The sequence below is a fragment of the Thunnus maccoyii genome, chromosome 20, assembly GCF_910596095.1.
Source record: "Thunnus maccoyii chromosome 20, fThuMac1.1, whole genome shotgun sequence".
NCBI classification, from domain to species: domain Eukaryota; kingdom Metazoa; phylum Chordata; class Actinopteri; order Scombriformes; family Scombridae; genus Thunnus; species Thunnus maccoyii.
This window is the reverse complement of record NC_056552.1, coordinates 5,851,890-5,867,132: the sequence shown is the minus strand read 5'-3', so window position 1 is coordinate 5,867,132 and position 15,243 is coordinate 5,851,890. Positions and strand designations below refer to the sequence as shown.

Below are 15,243 nucleotides of genomic sequence, written 5' to 3'. Positions count from 1 at the left end.
CAAAAACCACTATACTTAGACTGGTCAAATCTGGACTAGATTATCCCAGAGACTACAGATTCTTTATAACACCGTTTTAGATTTCAGTCAAGACCACTTTAGTTGAAAAGAAAACTTATAGCCATTAGCAGTTGTTATATTTGGTAGTATGGCTCTTTCTGGGAGCTCTCTGCCCCTCCATGTGCTTTCATGTAAGCCCAAGGCAGGGAGAGCACCTGAAACAACTTATGCAATGATGAAACAAAGATGCTGGTTGAAACACTGACAGTCGATATGAACAGGAACATGTTCAGGGGCTGTAATCTCTTCTGCGACAATACAAGATGACAAACTCAAAGGCAGCAGACTCATAAATGCACTTACTGTAATAATGTAAATACTTACACCAAGAGCTGAAATTGAACAAGCTGTGTAGAGAAAGTTTAGTCCTGGGTACATCAAGCATCTGGTGTATATTCAAAACACCTGAATAGTCAAAAGAAATACACTGAAAATCTAGAGAGAACAAATAAGTTTCATTTACCACCACCAGGGCTGAATTATATATATGTCTTTATATCTGACAACTTGGAAACAGGTGAGACAGACTGTGGATACCGTGAGGTGTGTCTTAATAATAGCACTAATACAATCAATTACAGAATTCATCAACAAACAACAAAGGTGAACTGAAACTGAGCACTAATATTAATGACACTTGACTTTACCTGCAGGCTGACTGCTGCATTCTTTGCTGAAAGATATAAAGTGATAAGAAATATTATCTGGAAAGTAGCTGCAACACTGCATCATTACACATGGTGGAGCTGCAACACAAAATACTGCAGTGCCTGTAATCTTTACAGGAGTTCAGCCTGCAATGTTGGAAAGCAAAAAGGAAGGAAATCTCAGTTTTAAAGAGGATTAAAATTTAAATACAAAGATATGACTTTAAAAAGTCTTTCTAAACAAGCCCCTGCTGAAGATGATTTAGATGGTCCAAAAGCCAGACTGAGATGGTGGACTTGACTTTGTGTCTGATAGTGAAGCTGTTCTCAGATCAGTTCAGACTGCAGTACTGAGAGTCATCTCTACTTCTTCTGATTCCTCTGTCAGTCACTGCTGGATGAAGCTTTCCTCTCCACTCTACCCCCCAGTAACACGACCCAGTCAGAGCCTCTCTACACACAAGCTGCTGCTGCTGCTGCTGCTGCTTAAACCTCTCTGGATCATCGGGATACAGCTGATCCTCTCACAACACATGCTCCTGGATGTTCATGCACATTGTTACAGAGATCATCACCATCTGATGAGAGAAGAAGATACAACAGGAGGTTGTAGAGGTCATAAATCATTGTTCAGTGAGACTCATCAGCTGTCAGTCAGTCAGTGACACATCACATCCAGTATAAAGCCAGCAGGGCCTTCAGTTCTGTTCAGACCAGAAGTGGAACAGCTGTGCAGTGGAGCCAGCTTCCTTTCAGCTCTTATGTTAACATGTTGGAGTGAAAACACTGAGCTCTAAGCTCACAGACCTGCAGAGACTTTTGGTATCTAGTCTGTTTACTCTGCAGATTTCACTGAAGTACATAGGAAATTAACTGCAGAGAGTCATGAACACATCATTACTGCAGAAACACTTTAGTGATGCATTTACTGTTGTTACATGTGACCTGCTGTTAAAGTTAAAGTCAGAGTCTCTGTGTGTTGTTGAAGATCTTCTCTGCTTTGGAAATATCATCTGACAAACATGGAGGCTGTCACTGAAAATATTTGGAGGAAACAAAATAAGTGATGGACACATGAAGATATGACTCCTGGACTTCAGCAGAGGTTCTTGTCTGTATAAAGTCCACATGGTTATTAAACGTAATGATGGTTCACTGATTTGCAGGCTTCAGTCAGACTGATCTTAGAGCTCTGAAAAAAGATAAACTGATTAGTTTTTTAGTGTTAAAATGAGAACACAAACACTTTCAGATTGGATTTAATGCTACAACAGTGTGATAAATGAGGACCACTGTCTCTATACATCTTGTAAGGTTTTCAGCTGTAATCCAGCTCTATTTCCTGCAGACATGAACACAACAACAACAGTCATCTTCACATCATCTGATTGGCTGACTGTTCTCTCTCTCTCTCTGTAGTTCTGTCCAATCCTGAAGCCTGTTTAACATTCTCCTCTCCCAGCTTCACTGAAGAATGCAGCAGCTGAGAGGGTTGGAGGTTAAGCAGGAAATACTGGATCTTTGCTTTGATACTAACTGTGTTTAATACAAGACTACTGAAATCAGCCACAGACTGACTCCAACTCTCTACAGACCTCAGAGTCTCCAGTCTACATGTTGGACTCTCCTTAAGATCAGACAGCAGCCTCACATCTGAACTCCATAGGTTGTTTCCCCATAGATCCAGCTCTCTCAGATGGGAGGGGTTGGACTTCAGAGCTGAAGCCAGCGATGCACAGCTGATCCTTGACAACCAGCACCAACTCAATCTGAATAAAGAATAAATGATGTCATTTTAGAAGACAAAGTTCCTGCTTGAAATCATTCAATGTTTCATAATCTCTTCAGAACTGAAGAAGGTTTAGAATGTAGAAGTTTAGAAAACAGAAACCCCAAACTAGGTTAATAACTATCAAATACAAACAGTGAAAAAGAGCTCTCATTAATATTAATGACAACTTTCTGCTACATCAATAAAGACACAGTGACTTAACAGTGAATTACCCAATAGAGCTTTTTTAATGTTACATTAAATATGAAGACCAAAAAGATGCTCGGTGTGGATCAGTATAAAGTCTATGTGGTCACAGATGTTTTAATTTTATCGTAATTGATTAAAACAAAGATATGAATGTTTGAAATTGTGTTTTTCAAGTGTTAACTATGATTTAAAATTAAATAAGTAAATGGTATTTAACTATTTGAAAACAGCATTTAAATGTCTACATCTCAAGGGGATTTTACCTCATAAAAATCATCCCTGTGTCTGCAGTTTAGTGTCATCACAACTTTCACATAATATTAATCGCAGCGAAAAAGTAAAAAAAAAAAAAAAAAGGTGTCTGACCTCAGAGTCTCCAGTTTACAGTGCGGATCCTCCAGAAAATCACACAGAAGCTTCACTCCTGAATCCCACAGCTTGTTTTCACTCAAATCCAGCTCTCTCAGATGGGAAGGGTTGGACTTCAGAGTTGAGACCAGAGAAGCACAGCTGAACTCTGACAAACTGCAGCCTCTCAACCTGAACAAATAAGAAATTGTGTAGAAAAAATCCATTATAATCCTTAAGCTCCGCTCAGGTTTTAAATGTATAGTTCAACATTATTATGTCTTAATCAATGAGCTTTTCCCTAAAATGAGCAGACTGACTTTGTCATTGTGTTATTGTGGATCATGATGTCAGCCTTCTACAGACATCATACAAATGTCACCACAACATTAAGACACCTATTCATGTCAACACAGATCGATAAAATGCTGCTGACCTTGATCAAGTCTGTAATACGGATCTAATTAGACATGTTGGATTAAAAAGCTTGTGCATTACTTGTATCTTCTCCATGTAAATGGGAACTATTACATATAATTTCATTTAACACGCTATAGAATTTGAGTAAATACAGAAATATAAATATTTTTCCTCCTACTGAGACACTTATTTCTAATCACAGATTTACTCTCATCATCACTGCTGACTGATTGTGATCAGTGCCAAACACCAGACTTTCACATGACTTCCCTTTTAACTGGTGGTGCAGCTACACAAAGTGACATCATCTCCTGATAGGAAGCATCATGCACATGTTGAAGTGTCACCTGTTGTTGGTGGCAGCTCAGACACAACTGAAGATACGAACTGAATTTGGAAATATGATGTACTGTCTTTGTCTGTACTCCTGTATGACTTTTAAAGTTTGTGTGAGAGAGAGACTGTATGTGTAAGTTCCTACAAAATAGTGTGTTCTCAATGTTTAATATAAAATACATTATTCCTGAAAATGCAATGAAAGTCTTGAACTTTTTCCCATTTGGTTCACAGATTTGAGTTTACACCCATACTAAAAATTAAAAAACATTAAATTGTCCAATAATTTCAACAGTTTTCTTACAAATATCAAACTCTTTCCATTGTAGACTAAATTCAAAGTGAAACCAACTGTTCAGGCATTTTGGACATTAAACATTTTAGTGAGTTGTGAAAGTCAGTAGCTCCATATATTGCACTGTAAAATGCTGTCTGTTGTGATAAAATGCTGAGTTTTAAAGGTTTTTCAACACAAATCCTAAAGTCCTGAAATTCTTTTGCTGGGTTTGTATTAAAACTAGAAGTTGAAGGATACATTGTAAAATTTAACATTCTTTACAACTAAACAGAATAACTGTGTTCATAAGTGTAAACACACCAACTACAAAGTTTTTCTTGCTCTCAAAGTTTTTGTTACAACTGAAGGACAATTGTTGCAAGAATAACTGGTGTACAGTTTTGGCAACAAGCAGCTGTAACACAAGCTGAACACACAAACACACTAGTTTGTAAGTTTTATAATGTGCATGCATGTAAAGCAGGGATGTATGATGTCAGTGGCTGATATTTTATTGGCCAAGAAATTAGAAAAAGTAATTATTGTTATTGCAGAGCCTTTTTACAGTGACTGTGGAGTAGTGACATCATTCTAAACCCAGTTGTGAACAGGGATTTTTTTAAAAGGTTTTTTAAGGCTTCTGTTGGTATTGGAGTGGACTGAGAGTAACAAAGCAGACAGGGTTTTAGAGTAGATTATAGTAGTCTGTACAATCTTGCCTCTCTTGCCTTTCTCTCCTCTGCTCTCTGTGTTGCTACCTGGTTGCACAAGGCTAGTGTAAATTACAGACCACAATAACCTACATTGTTTAAGGATTGATAAAATTGTTTATCGTATTGGTATCAGCCACAGCAAACAAATAATTATTGGTTGTTCTTATTGGTTCTATTGGTGCATCTCTAATGTAAAGTGATACACACTTTACAGTATGCACTATACATTTACATTACACTTTCCAGTAATATTGATATCCTTGATGTAATATTGGCTTTATAATGTTGATCCTTTGTTTCCCAATGACTCTCAAGACTGTAAAATGCTCCCTTAATCAAAGATGTTTATCTTTGTTACAAGATAAAAGAGTACACCGTTTCAATCCCAAATACGCTCTTCAGAGTTGGGTACAGAGGCAACAGGAAGAAGCTAAAACTTTTTGGACTGAGCACCTGGACATGAGAGATGTTTGTGTTCTTCAGTGATTGATTTATAATGTTGATAATCATATGTGGACTTACACAGCCTTTCTGCAGTTCCTCATAGCTGGAATCAGTCTCAGTCGTCCCTCCTCTGATGTGTTGTACTTCTTCAGGTCCAACTCATCCAGAACCTCTGACATCTGCAGCATGTAGGCCAGAGCTGAGCAGTGGATCTCAGAGAGCTCCTTCTCTGATCTGTTCTCTGACTTCAGGAACTCTTGGATCTCCTGATGTACTGAGCGGTCATTCATCTCCATCAGACAGTGGAAGATATTGATGCTTCTGTCAGGAGATATATTATGAGTGTTCATCTCCTTCAGGTTGTTGATGGCTCTCTGGATGATTTCTGGATTGTTCTCTGTCTGACCCAGTAGGCCTCTTAAGAGACCCTGGTTGGACTCTAGAGAGAGGCCATGAAGGAAGCGAATAAACAGGTCCAGGTGGCCATTTTCACTTCTGAGAGATTTCTTCATGGCTTCCATCAGAAAGACATCCAGAGATCGCTCACGCCGATCACTGTTTCTGAAATACTTAGAAATCTTCTCAAGTAAAGACTCTGGTTTTGATTCCCTGTGTTTGTCATCTTCTCTCAGGAAGTCTTCCAGTACCTCAGTGTTGCTGTTGGTATAACAGTAGTACATGTAGACTGCAGCCAGAAACTCCTGGATGCTCAGATGAACAAAGCAGTACACTGTTTTCTGGAAGATCACACTCTCTCTTTTGAAGATCTCTGTACAAAATCCTGAGTACACTGAGCCCTCTGTGACATCAAGACCACACTGCTCCAGGTCTTCTTGGTAGAACATGATGTTTCCTTTCTCCAGTTGTTCGAATGCCAGCCTTCCCAGCTTCAGAAGAACTTCCCTGTTAGCCTCCATCAGCTCCTGTGGACTCGTCTCATGTTCCTCATCATACTTGTGCGTCTTCCTCTTTGTCTGAACCAGCAGGAAGTGTGAGTACATGTCAGTCAGGGTCTTGGGCAGCTCTCCTCTCTGGTCTGTAGTCAACATGTGCTCCAGAACTGTAGCAGTGATCCAGCAGAAGACAGCGATGTGACACATGATGTAGAGGCTCCTGGATGTCTTGATGTGTGAGATGATTCTGCTGGACAGCTCTTCATCAATGAATCTCCTCCTGAAGTACTCCTCCTTCTGGGCATCAGTGAAGCCTCGTACTTCTGTTACTCTATCAACACATGACGGAGGGATCTGATTGGCTGCTGCAGGGCGGGAAGTTATCCAGATGAGAGCCGAGGGAAGCAGATCACCCTTGATGAGGTTTGTCAACAGTATGTTCACTGGTGACTTCTGTGTGACATCAGACACAACCTTGCTGTTCATGAAATCCAATGATAGTCTGCTTTCATCCAGACCGTCAAAGATGAACAAAACCTTACAGTCAGCGAGCTCCTCTGCTGTGACCTTCTGTAATGTTGGATGGAAAACATGGATCAACATGAGGAGACTGTACTTCTTATCTTTGATCAAGTTCAGCTCCCTGAAAGAAAGCAGAATCACCAGACTGATATCTTGGTTTTCCAAGCCCTCTGCCCAATCCAGAGTGAACTTCTGAACTGAGAAGGTTTTACCAATGCCAGCAACACCATTTGTCAGAACGACTCTGATGTGTCTCTGTTGGTCAGGTAAGGATTTAAAGATGTCATGACACTTGATTGGAGTGTCATAGAGGATCTTCATCTTGGAAACTCTTTCAAGTTGCCTCACCTCATGTTGGGTATTAACCTCCTCACTCTGTCCCTCTGTGATGTAGAGCTCGGTGTAGATACTGTTGAGGAGGGTCTCACTTCCTGCTTCAACAGTTCCTTCAGTCACACATTCGCATCTCCTCCTCAGATAGATCTTATGTTCCTCCAAGAGAGCAATATTCACTAGAAAAAGAGAAAAAATGGAGACTAAACAAAGACAATCTGATAATTATCCATTATTACCAACACAGTAACAATCAGTCTTACTTTGTACAGTGCTGGTCTGACTGTCTGTCTGCAGACCAGGTCTTGTTTTGGATCTTTCTCCACACTGGGGACAGGAGGAGTCTCCTAATGAAGCAGGCTGGTCCCAGTATAAGGTGATGAACTTTCTGAAGAACCAGTGTACCCAGCTTGTAGAGACTGGATCCTTCAGGACGTCCTTACACAAAGAACAGCAGGACAGCTGCTCCTCCACAGAAACACAACTCCTCTCTCTGTAAAAACATCATTTTTTTAATCACTGAAATTGTTTGTTGATTGTTGTTGAAAAATATTAAGATTTGGCCGACACTGTCTAGAAGGTAAGACAGTCACAGAGAACAGTAAAAATGTAGCTCCATTTCTGAAAATGGTTATTCATTTTATTTAAACTCTCCTGCTTTCATAAACACACATTTAAGTCTTGTAAACTGACATAAAGAGATTCATTTGTCTCTCTGCTGAAAACAAGCCTTAACTGTGCTTCTTATCTGGTTGTCTTACTAAACATTTAGTGATCTGCCTGTAGTTTCCATTAATACAAACTCAACACTTCCTGCAGCTGCTTTACTGAAAAAACCTTCCATTAAAGAGAGCTGATTATGTCCTTTACTGTTTACAGTCCCTTTGGGCAGCTTAGCTTGGGTTACTTAGGTTTGAACTGAGATAAGAAGTGTTCTAAAAATATTGTTAGACCAGCAGTTGAAGACACACTGCATGTAAAAGTGTGTTACATGCATTTGTCAGGTCCACTTACTAATAATGCAGAACTTTCAACTGCAAGCTCCAAATCATTTGTAAGTGGACCTTTGAGCTTAATTTTTTCACCATATTTTACATAAACAGTTGAAGAGAAAACTCAAACACACATAATCAAAGTGAGGAAAGCTTTTCTACAAGTAACCTTCAACACGTTTCACAATTATGATATGCACTGATTCAACACGTCATCTGGTAGCTCATAACAGCTGATCTGAGGTATTTTTTGAGTAAAACATGATAAACTGAATTAAACATTTGAAGCACATTCTTTCAGGTTTTGAATAGTTGCAGATCTTTACAGTGACTTCAATGTTAGGACAAAGATGTATGAATATCTTGTTGATGTAGGGCTGATCATAAAACAAGATTTTTATCAAAATCACAATATGCTCTACTGCAATTTTCAAATTACAGAAGGCAAAATATTTGTCAAAAGAGCAATGTGTCAAAATACCACTTTAGATGAAATATTACCATGCTGCAGGGATGTTCTGGCCTACACATCATATTCTACAGGCTTAAGAAAACATCTTTGTTTGGTACAGATCCCTGCAAAAATCACACCATAATCATTTTAATATGTTTTTCAATTAAAAGAAGAATAATGATTTAAAAATGAGCATTCCCTCTAATATCACAAATCATATTTCAGCTGCAACATCAGTCAAAATAATCACAATTAGATATTTTTTCAATATCATTCAGCCCTATCTTGAAGCATAAATTCTGACATGGAGGTTGTCAGGTTGCTACAGAAATACTATCTGTAGTGTCCATAATGATCTATTATAATAGTTACATACATTAGACAATACATCTATTATAATAGTTTTGCATCATGAATATAAATATTTTAGCAGAACAGTTTGTCTTCATCCTGACTGAATCATCTTCCACCAGGTCAGTTTACAGTAGATACAATCTCTTACTTTGTGTCTAAGGGTCCAGGTTCATTACTGAATATTTCAGGTAGACCTTTGGACTGGTCACTCTTCATAGACAGACAGCTGGATACTGGAGACTCGCCTCTGTCCTCCTCTTCCTCCACACAAAAATGAATCTTGTGGACTTCAGTCAGTCTGAGGGGTAAACCAGTAACACTGACTGTGAGATTCAAGAAAAACGTTTCTTCAAGAGTCACAGCAATAACAGAAAATGGGAAATACCACACACAAACAAGTTAGTATCTCCCTGTTTCCTTTCCTCTCTTTATATCCACAGAAGTTCATTCTGACTTTTCTCCCCTCTACAATCCTCAGGGAGGAAACTGATTGAAACATTCATGGTAAAATAAGAATGTTTTATTAACACTCACCCTGCATCAGATATCAGTTTTTATCTGTCTGTCTGCTCCATTGTCTCAAAATGGAGTCTGAAATAATTGACTGAAACGTGGATGTAATACAAAAGGCTAAAAAATGGGTTCAAGTTGGAGCCCACAGCTAACTTGTTGAATCCATGGCTATGCTATACATCCTGTTTATATCCTCCTAAAGCATTATGAGAACTGTTGCTCCAAAACTGAGAGCATGATTATCCTTCAAATCAGTGATGTGCACGTATGTCTGCTGCAGCCAATAGCAGACAAGCTGTTCAGTAGTATCCTTTCACCAGCAGATTGCAGTGTTATACTAGTGGTGTTAGGAATTGACATTGACAGCCATGCTGCATGTTAACTCATTCTGGTTCCTTGTGCATATGTAGTCAGAGATGTACCTGCACAGGTGACTCAACAGTCGTCAACAAGTGTCAACAGTATGATTGTATGCAGACTCTGTATATATGAAATGAATGAGGTGGACAACACATTTTGTGTGTTTATTTTGTATCATAAAGAATGAATTACTGAATAACTAGCCGTCACTGATGTTAAATCTTTGTTTTGAAATCAAATACCACTAAACTGTAGGAGGTAACGAAGGGAATACGTTTTGATTCTCTGTTAAAAGATGCTGAAAATGAAAATAAAAAGTGTCTATACATTATGAAGGTCACCTTTCAATGACACTGTGTACAACTAAAGAAAGACTCTTAACTGTGTGTACAAGAGTTGTTTCTGTGGTGCATTCACGTGCTAGTTTGATAAAATTGACATTAGAGTGTTCAGTGTTGCATGTTTTCACAAAAGTTGAAGTTACCTTTACCTACCTTTAGAGTTTAAAAGTTGAAAAGCAAGATACAAATTTGGTTGCTTCATCAAATAAAAAAGCCACTGTTTCTCAGTCAGTTTCACAAGTTACTAGAACACCTGGATGATGTTCTGAGGTTGCTACAGAAATACTATGTGTAGTGTCTATAATAATCTATAATAATAGTTACATAAATTACACAATACATCTATTATAATAGTTCTGCATAATGAATAGACATATCTTAACAGAGCAGTTTGTCTTCATCCTTCCACCAGGTCAGTTTACAGTAGATACAGTCTCTTACTTTGAGTCTGAGGGTCCAGGTTCATTACTGAATATTTCAGGTAGACCTTTGGACTGGTCACTCTTCATAGACAGACAGCTGGATACGGGAGGCTCTGCTCTGTCCTCCTCTTCCTCCACACAAACATTCATCTTGTGGACTTAAGTCAGTCTGAGAAGTAAACCAGTAAAACTGATTGTGAGATTAGAAAGCATGATTCAAGAGAAACAAGTCAGTACAAGAGTCACAGCAAAGACAGAGAAAATGGGGAATACCACACACGAGGAAGTTATATCCACGGAAGTTCATTCTGACTCATCCCGCCTCTTCAGTCCTCAGGGAGGTAACTGACTGAGACTTTCATGGTAAAATAAGAAATAAGAATGTTTTATTAAAACTCACCCAGCGTTAGACGTCTGTCTGCTCTGCTCCATCATCTCAAAATGGAGTCTGAAATAACTGACTGAACACTTTCAGTTTCAGTAATGTTACCGCCACTTGCAGGACATTGCATGACGAGTGTGTGTGTGTGTGTATATGTGTGTGTGTGTGTGTGTGTGTGTGTGTGTGTGTGTGTGTGTGTGTGTGTGTATGTGTGTGTGTGTGTGTGTGTGTGTAAAAACTGAGAGAATGATTATCTTTCAAATCAGTGATGTTTACACATGTCTGTTTTGAAATAGAGCTATTGGCTGGTGTTTGGTACCAACTGGTATCTCTCAGAATAACTTGACACCAAAGACCAGCCAGTAGCAGACAAGCTGTTCAGTAGTAGCCTGCTTTTATTAGAAGATTGCAGTGTTATAATATTGCTGTTAGAAATTGTGATTGACTAACCTGCAGCTAATCTTACTGATTTGATACATCACAACATCACTGAGTGGAGACAGATTACAGAGTAAACTCAATTGTATCACTTGACTTAATTGACGGTCTGAACAACAAAAGAATCATAAACAACTTTCTTCATTTATAAGAAAAATTCTTCTTTTCATGATCTGTAATTTCCCACATTAACTTTTATTTTGGATAAAATTAAAGTCAGGGAGAGTCTGTCTTTCAGTAAGAAACAAATTTTAAACACATTCAATTTTACATGATGTATTGTAATTTCCATTCAGTCACATATGAGGCTGAAAATTCCTGGGTGTAGGGTTTGATATGAGTTACATAGTTTCAATTTTCCCTGAAACGCTTAGCCTAATAAATATTTTCCAGTGTTCAAAAGAAACTCCAATCATATTCTGGGTTATTACAAAATTAATTCACAATCACAATATTACGTGACGCTTCAGAGGAAAGGACGTCTCATCTTTCTAAAAACAAATTTCCTCGATTCCTCTCTCCTCGCATAGTTTCCTTGCGTCTCTCCTTGCATCCTCAGTGGGAGGAATTAACGTAAGGAAAAGACGCAAGAGAAACGTAGATGCAATTAAGAGACTTGAGATGTACCTGTGGTCTAGATGTGAAATCTCCCTTTTTTGCATTTTCAGAAATAGAAAGTGGGTTTCATTCAACGCGAAGGCTTCACCTAAAATGCCTAACACGCTTTCACAACAGTAAGAGCTGCAAAAAAAAAACGGAGAATCGGTCGCTCAGCTCTGTAATTTAAGTTTCCCTTAACTTTCTCCTTAACTGCCGAATCAGAAGCTGACTTCCGTGTCGTCAAGAGGAGGTGTGTAGAAGCTGTTCTGTTAGCTAATGGTCACTTGGAAGGTCAGCTAGAAATCTCATGTAGGTTAATTTTCTGTTTGTATTTCGGCGTGTAGCCACTTAACAAACTTGGCTATAATGAAGCAACACAACCTGTCCGCGGGGAAGCGTCTGACGAAGCCAATCTTGTTTGGGACGCTGATTGTTGGACTAGCGACTGCTTTCTTTAACAGGTGATTTATCGCATGTTCTGTGTTTCTTCGCTTCGTTATCATCTGGAAATCTTGAATATTTAACGTTAAATTGGCTGTTTCAGTGCACCTTGGTCCTCTGTCCTTCACATACTCCTGCATGCTGACAGTTGGTGCCATCTACTGTTTATTTATTAAAATATTAACGGACAAGTTCACAATTTCTCAAGTATGTTTTAAAACAACAGTCAGGTGTCCATATGAACAGTGAAAGAGGTTTTCCTCGCTGTAATCATTGCTCCTGTTCACACTGGCTATTAAAAGATCCCCTTCAAATGTGCTTTCAATGTAAGTGATGGAGGCCAAAATCCAGTGTCCAAACAGTCATTTAAAAGTTGATGTGAAGTTTATATGAGGCTTCAGCAGTCTGAGTTAGTCATATCAAGTGGATATCTGACACATTTACAGTCTTTTTAGCATCAAATTCCCTCTTTGTGTTTCCTTGGACAGTGTTTCCCTGTTGAGCTGCAGTGGAAGTATAGTAACTAAAAGACTTTGGCACTAAAAAGACTGTAACGTTGAAAGATATCTACTTGATTTGACTCATTTGGACGCTGAAGCTTCATATTAGCTTCAGATAAACTTTTAAATATATTTTTGCACAGAAGGAGGACTGTGGATTTTGTCCCCCATCACTTACATTGTAAGTGCATAATAAGGGATCTTCTAATGGTCAGTATGAACAGGAGGAATGATTAATAGTTGTTTTTTAAAAAAAAATTTAAAATATATCAACAGACGTACAGATATCATTCAGTATCTGGATACAAGGTGCTTATTTTGCATACAAATATTCCAAATTATGTAAAATACAGAAATAAGTAATAGTGTACAAGTAAATTATAGATAATAGTTTAAAACCAATTGGAATACATCAACAGCAAAACAAACAAAATATTTTTTGTGAATGCATAAATTAATTTCCACCAAAAAAACATTTACGTTAGGGGATAACTGAGAAATAATTTAAAGAGGTACTCCAGTGTTTTGGCACTGCACTTAAATAAAGTTGGGGGACAGATTGAAAAATAATTTATGGTAAAAATCTTGCAATGTTGCAGAGGCTGAAATACGCTAAATTTTAGTTCCTATTCATGGGCCAAGCTCCAAAAGTACTAGATCCTACATAATTCCCAATTTCCATAATGCAACTTGATAGTGTCTTTTGTTGAACCCTTCCTCCAGTTCTCTATACAGAGTTGCTGTTAGAAATTTGTCCCCAAAGCGATGCCGGGTTGACCCTGATGACATCACGATGACATCGCAATGACATCATCAGGGTTATTTTCTCAGTTGAAAAAGCTGCAGCAGAGCAACAGAAAACAGAAAACCGATTTCATACAACAAGTAAACTAATCTTCATGTGTAAAATGAATGGTTGAATAGCCATTTAAAAGTATGACACTGACTATAAATCACACAGTTATTATTACATTCAAACTTAGGTAACAGAATCCCCAGTTTAATCAAAAAATAAACTTCTGTATGTCTGTCCAAAACTTAGACGTTAAGGGGCTCCATACAAAAACTACATTTTTCTAGAGCTGCAATGATTAGTCAATTATTCAATTAACCGGTAGACGGGAAATTAATTGCCAACTATTCTCACAATTGATCAATAATTTTGAGTCATTTTTAAGAAAAAATGTCAAAATTTTCTGACTCCTGCTTGTCAAGTGTGAATATTTTCTTGTTTCTTTAGTCTTCTATGATGTAAACTGAATATCTTTGAGCTTGTTGACTGTTGATCAGGTAAAAACAAGACATTTGAGGACATTGCCTTGGAGTTTGGGAAACTGTCTAATAATAATAAGAAGAAGAAGAAAATAACCAACAAATTAATCAACAACAAAAATAATTGTTAGTTGCAGCCCTACATTTATGGTTGTTGTCAATAGATTTTTGAAAGTCGTATTACAGGAGTTGATATTATGTAAAATCTTCAGATTTCCATTTTCTGATTTGAAATACAAAATAATTTGAAATGTCACAGCCACGGCTTACAGCAGTCAGTGCCGTCTTAATTGTGAATTCTTCCTTGTTCATTGATGTGATGCTCTTTCCTCCATGCAGGCACAGGTTCTTTGAGGATGTGGCAGAGATCAGGGCCCAGGAGCGAGCACGCAACGATGCCAAGAGGATGGAGATCCTGGAGAGGAGACAGAGGCAGATAGACGAAGCGGCAGAGAAGAAGAAAGGAGGGAGCAGCTGAGCACAGCAGACCTGAACTATTACTGACCCCACTGTTGTACCACAAAATACTTCTGGGCCAGAATATAATGTTGAGCAGCTCTTCAGACGTGGACACTACATATGCGCGACTGTACATAACCTGATACACTTGTGTAAAGAAAACCTTGAGATAATAAGGTTTATAAATACTACTGGGCCTGCTTTCACTGAGAGATCTATTAATTCATCTTCACACATCAGTTTCCAGTAAATAAGAAAGCACAGTGTATGGTTTGTTACAGTGCTGAAAACGTCTGTTGTGCAAGAAGCCAAACTGTTTATACTCTGATAAATGCAGCATCCGTGCATGACATCAGGATGACTTCAAACAGATGAATTGAAAATGTAATTGAGTATTTTGTGTCTGTTTTGAGACATGATTATTAGTGATTAAATGACCAAAGTGTTAAAAGTCAGATCAGCTCCTTTTTTATTGTACTTACATGTTTGTCCAGCAAGGGGCGCTGTTGATTACAATTTAACAGCCCATATCAGTGTTTTGGCAAGTTTTAAGCATACATACATATTTTTTTGTTTTTACCTCCGGTGGCTATAAATCATCTTTACATTTTTGCTGACCATTTCCAAATGTATGCTGTGTTGTTTTAGATGTTGAGATATATTTTTTCCTTCGCTGGCAGATTCTTGCTTAAGTTGTCTAATCTTTCAAAATAAACATAGAGTGTGCATTAATTTTTGTCA

General features: G+C 38.1%; 1 protein-coding gene across 2 annotated transcripts; it reads right to left on the bottom strand.

Moving 5' to 3' along the window:
• Positions 1–262: 262 nt before the first annotated feature.
• On the bottom strand, positions 263–5,424 carry LOC121887360 (NACHT, LRR and PYD domains-containing protein 12-like). Of its 2 annotated transcripts, XR_006092960.1 has the most exons (5): positions 5,305–5,424; positions 3,055–3,228; positions 2,303–2,476; positions 708–1,285; positions 263–465 (listed from the first exon to the last, which is right to left on the bottom strand). XR_006092960.1 is itself a non-coding variant. In XM_042398097.1 (4 exons), exons 1-4 carry the CDS (start codon positions 5,412–5,414, stop codon positions 1,279–1,281), a joined length of 465 nt encoding a protein of 154 aa, XP_042254031.1. In that variant the 5' UTR covers positions 5,415–5,424; the 3' UTR covers positions 263–1,278. The 2 variants fall into 2 exon arrangements, 1 of the variants encoding a protein (XP_042254031.1); XM_042398097.1 differs by having other exon boundaries at positions 263–1,285.
• Positions 5,425–15,243: the final 9,819 nt, after the last annotated feature.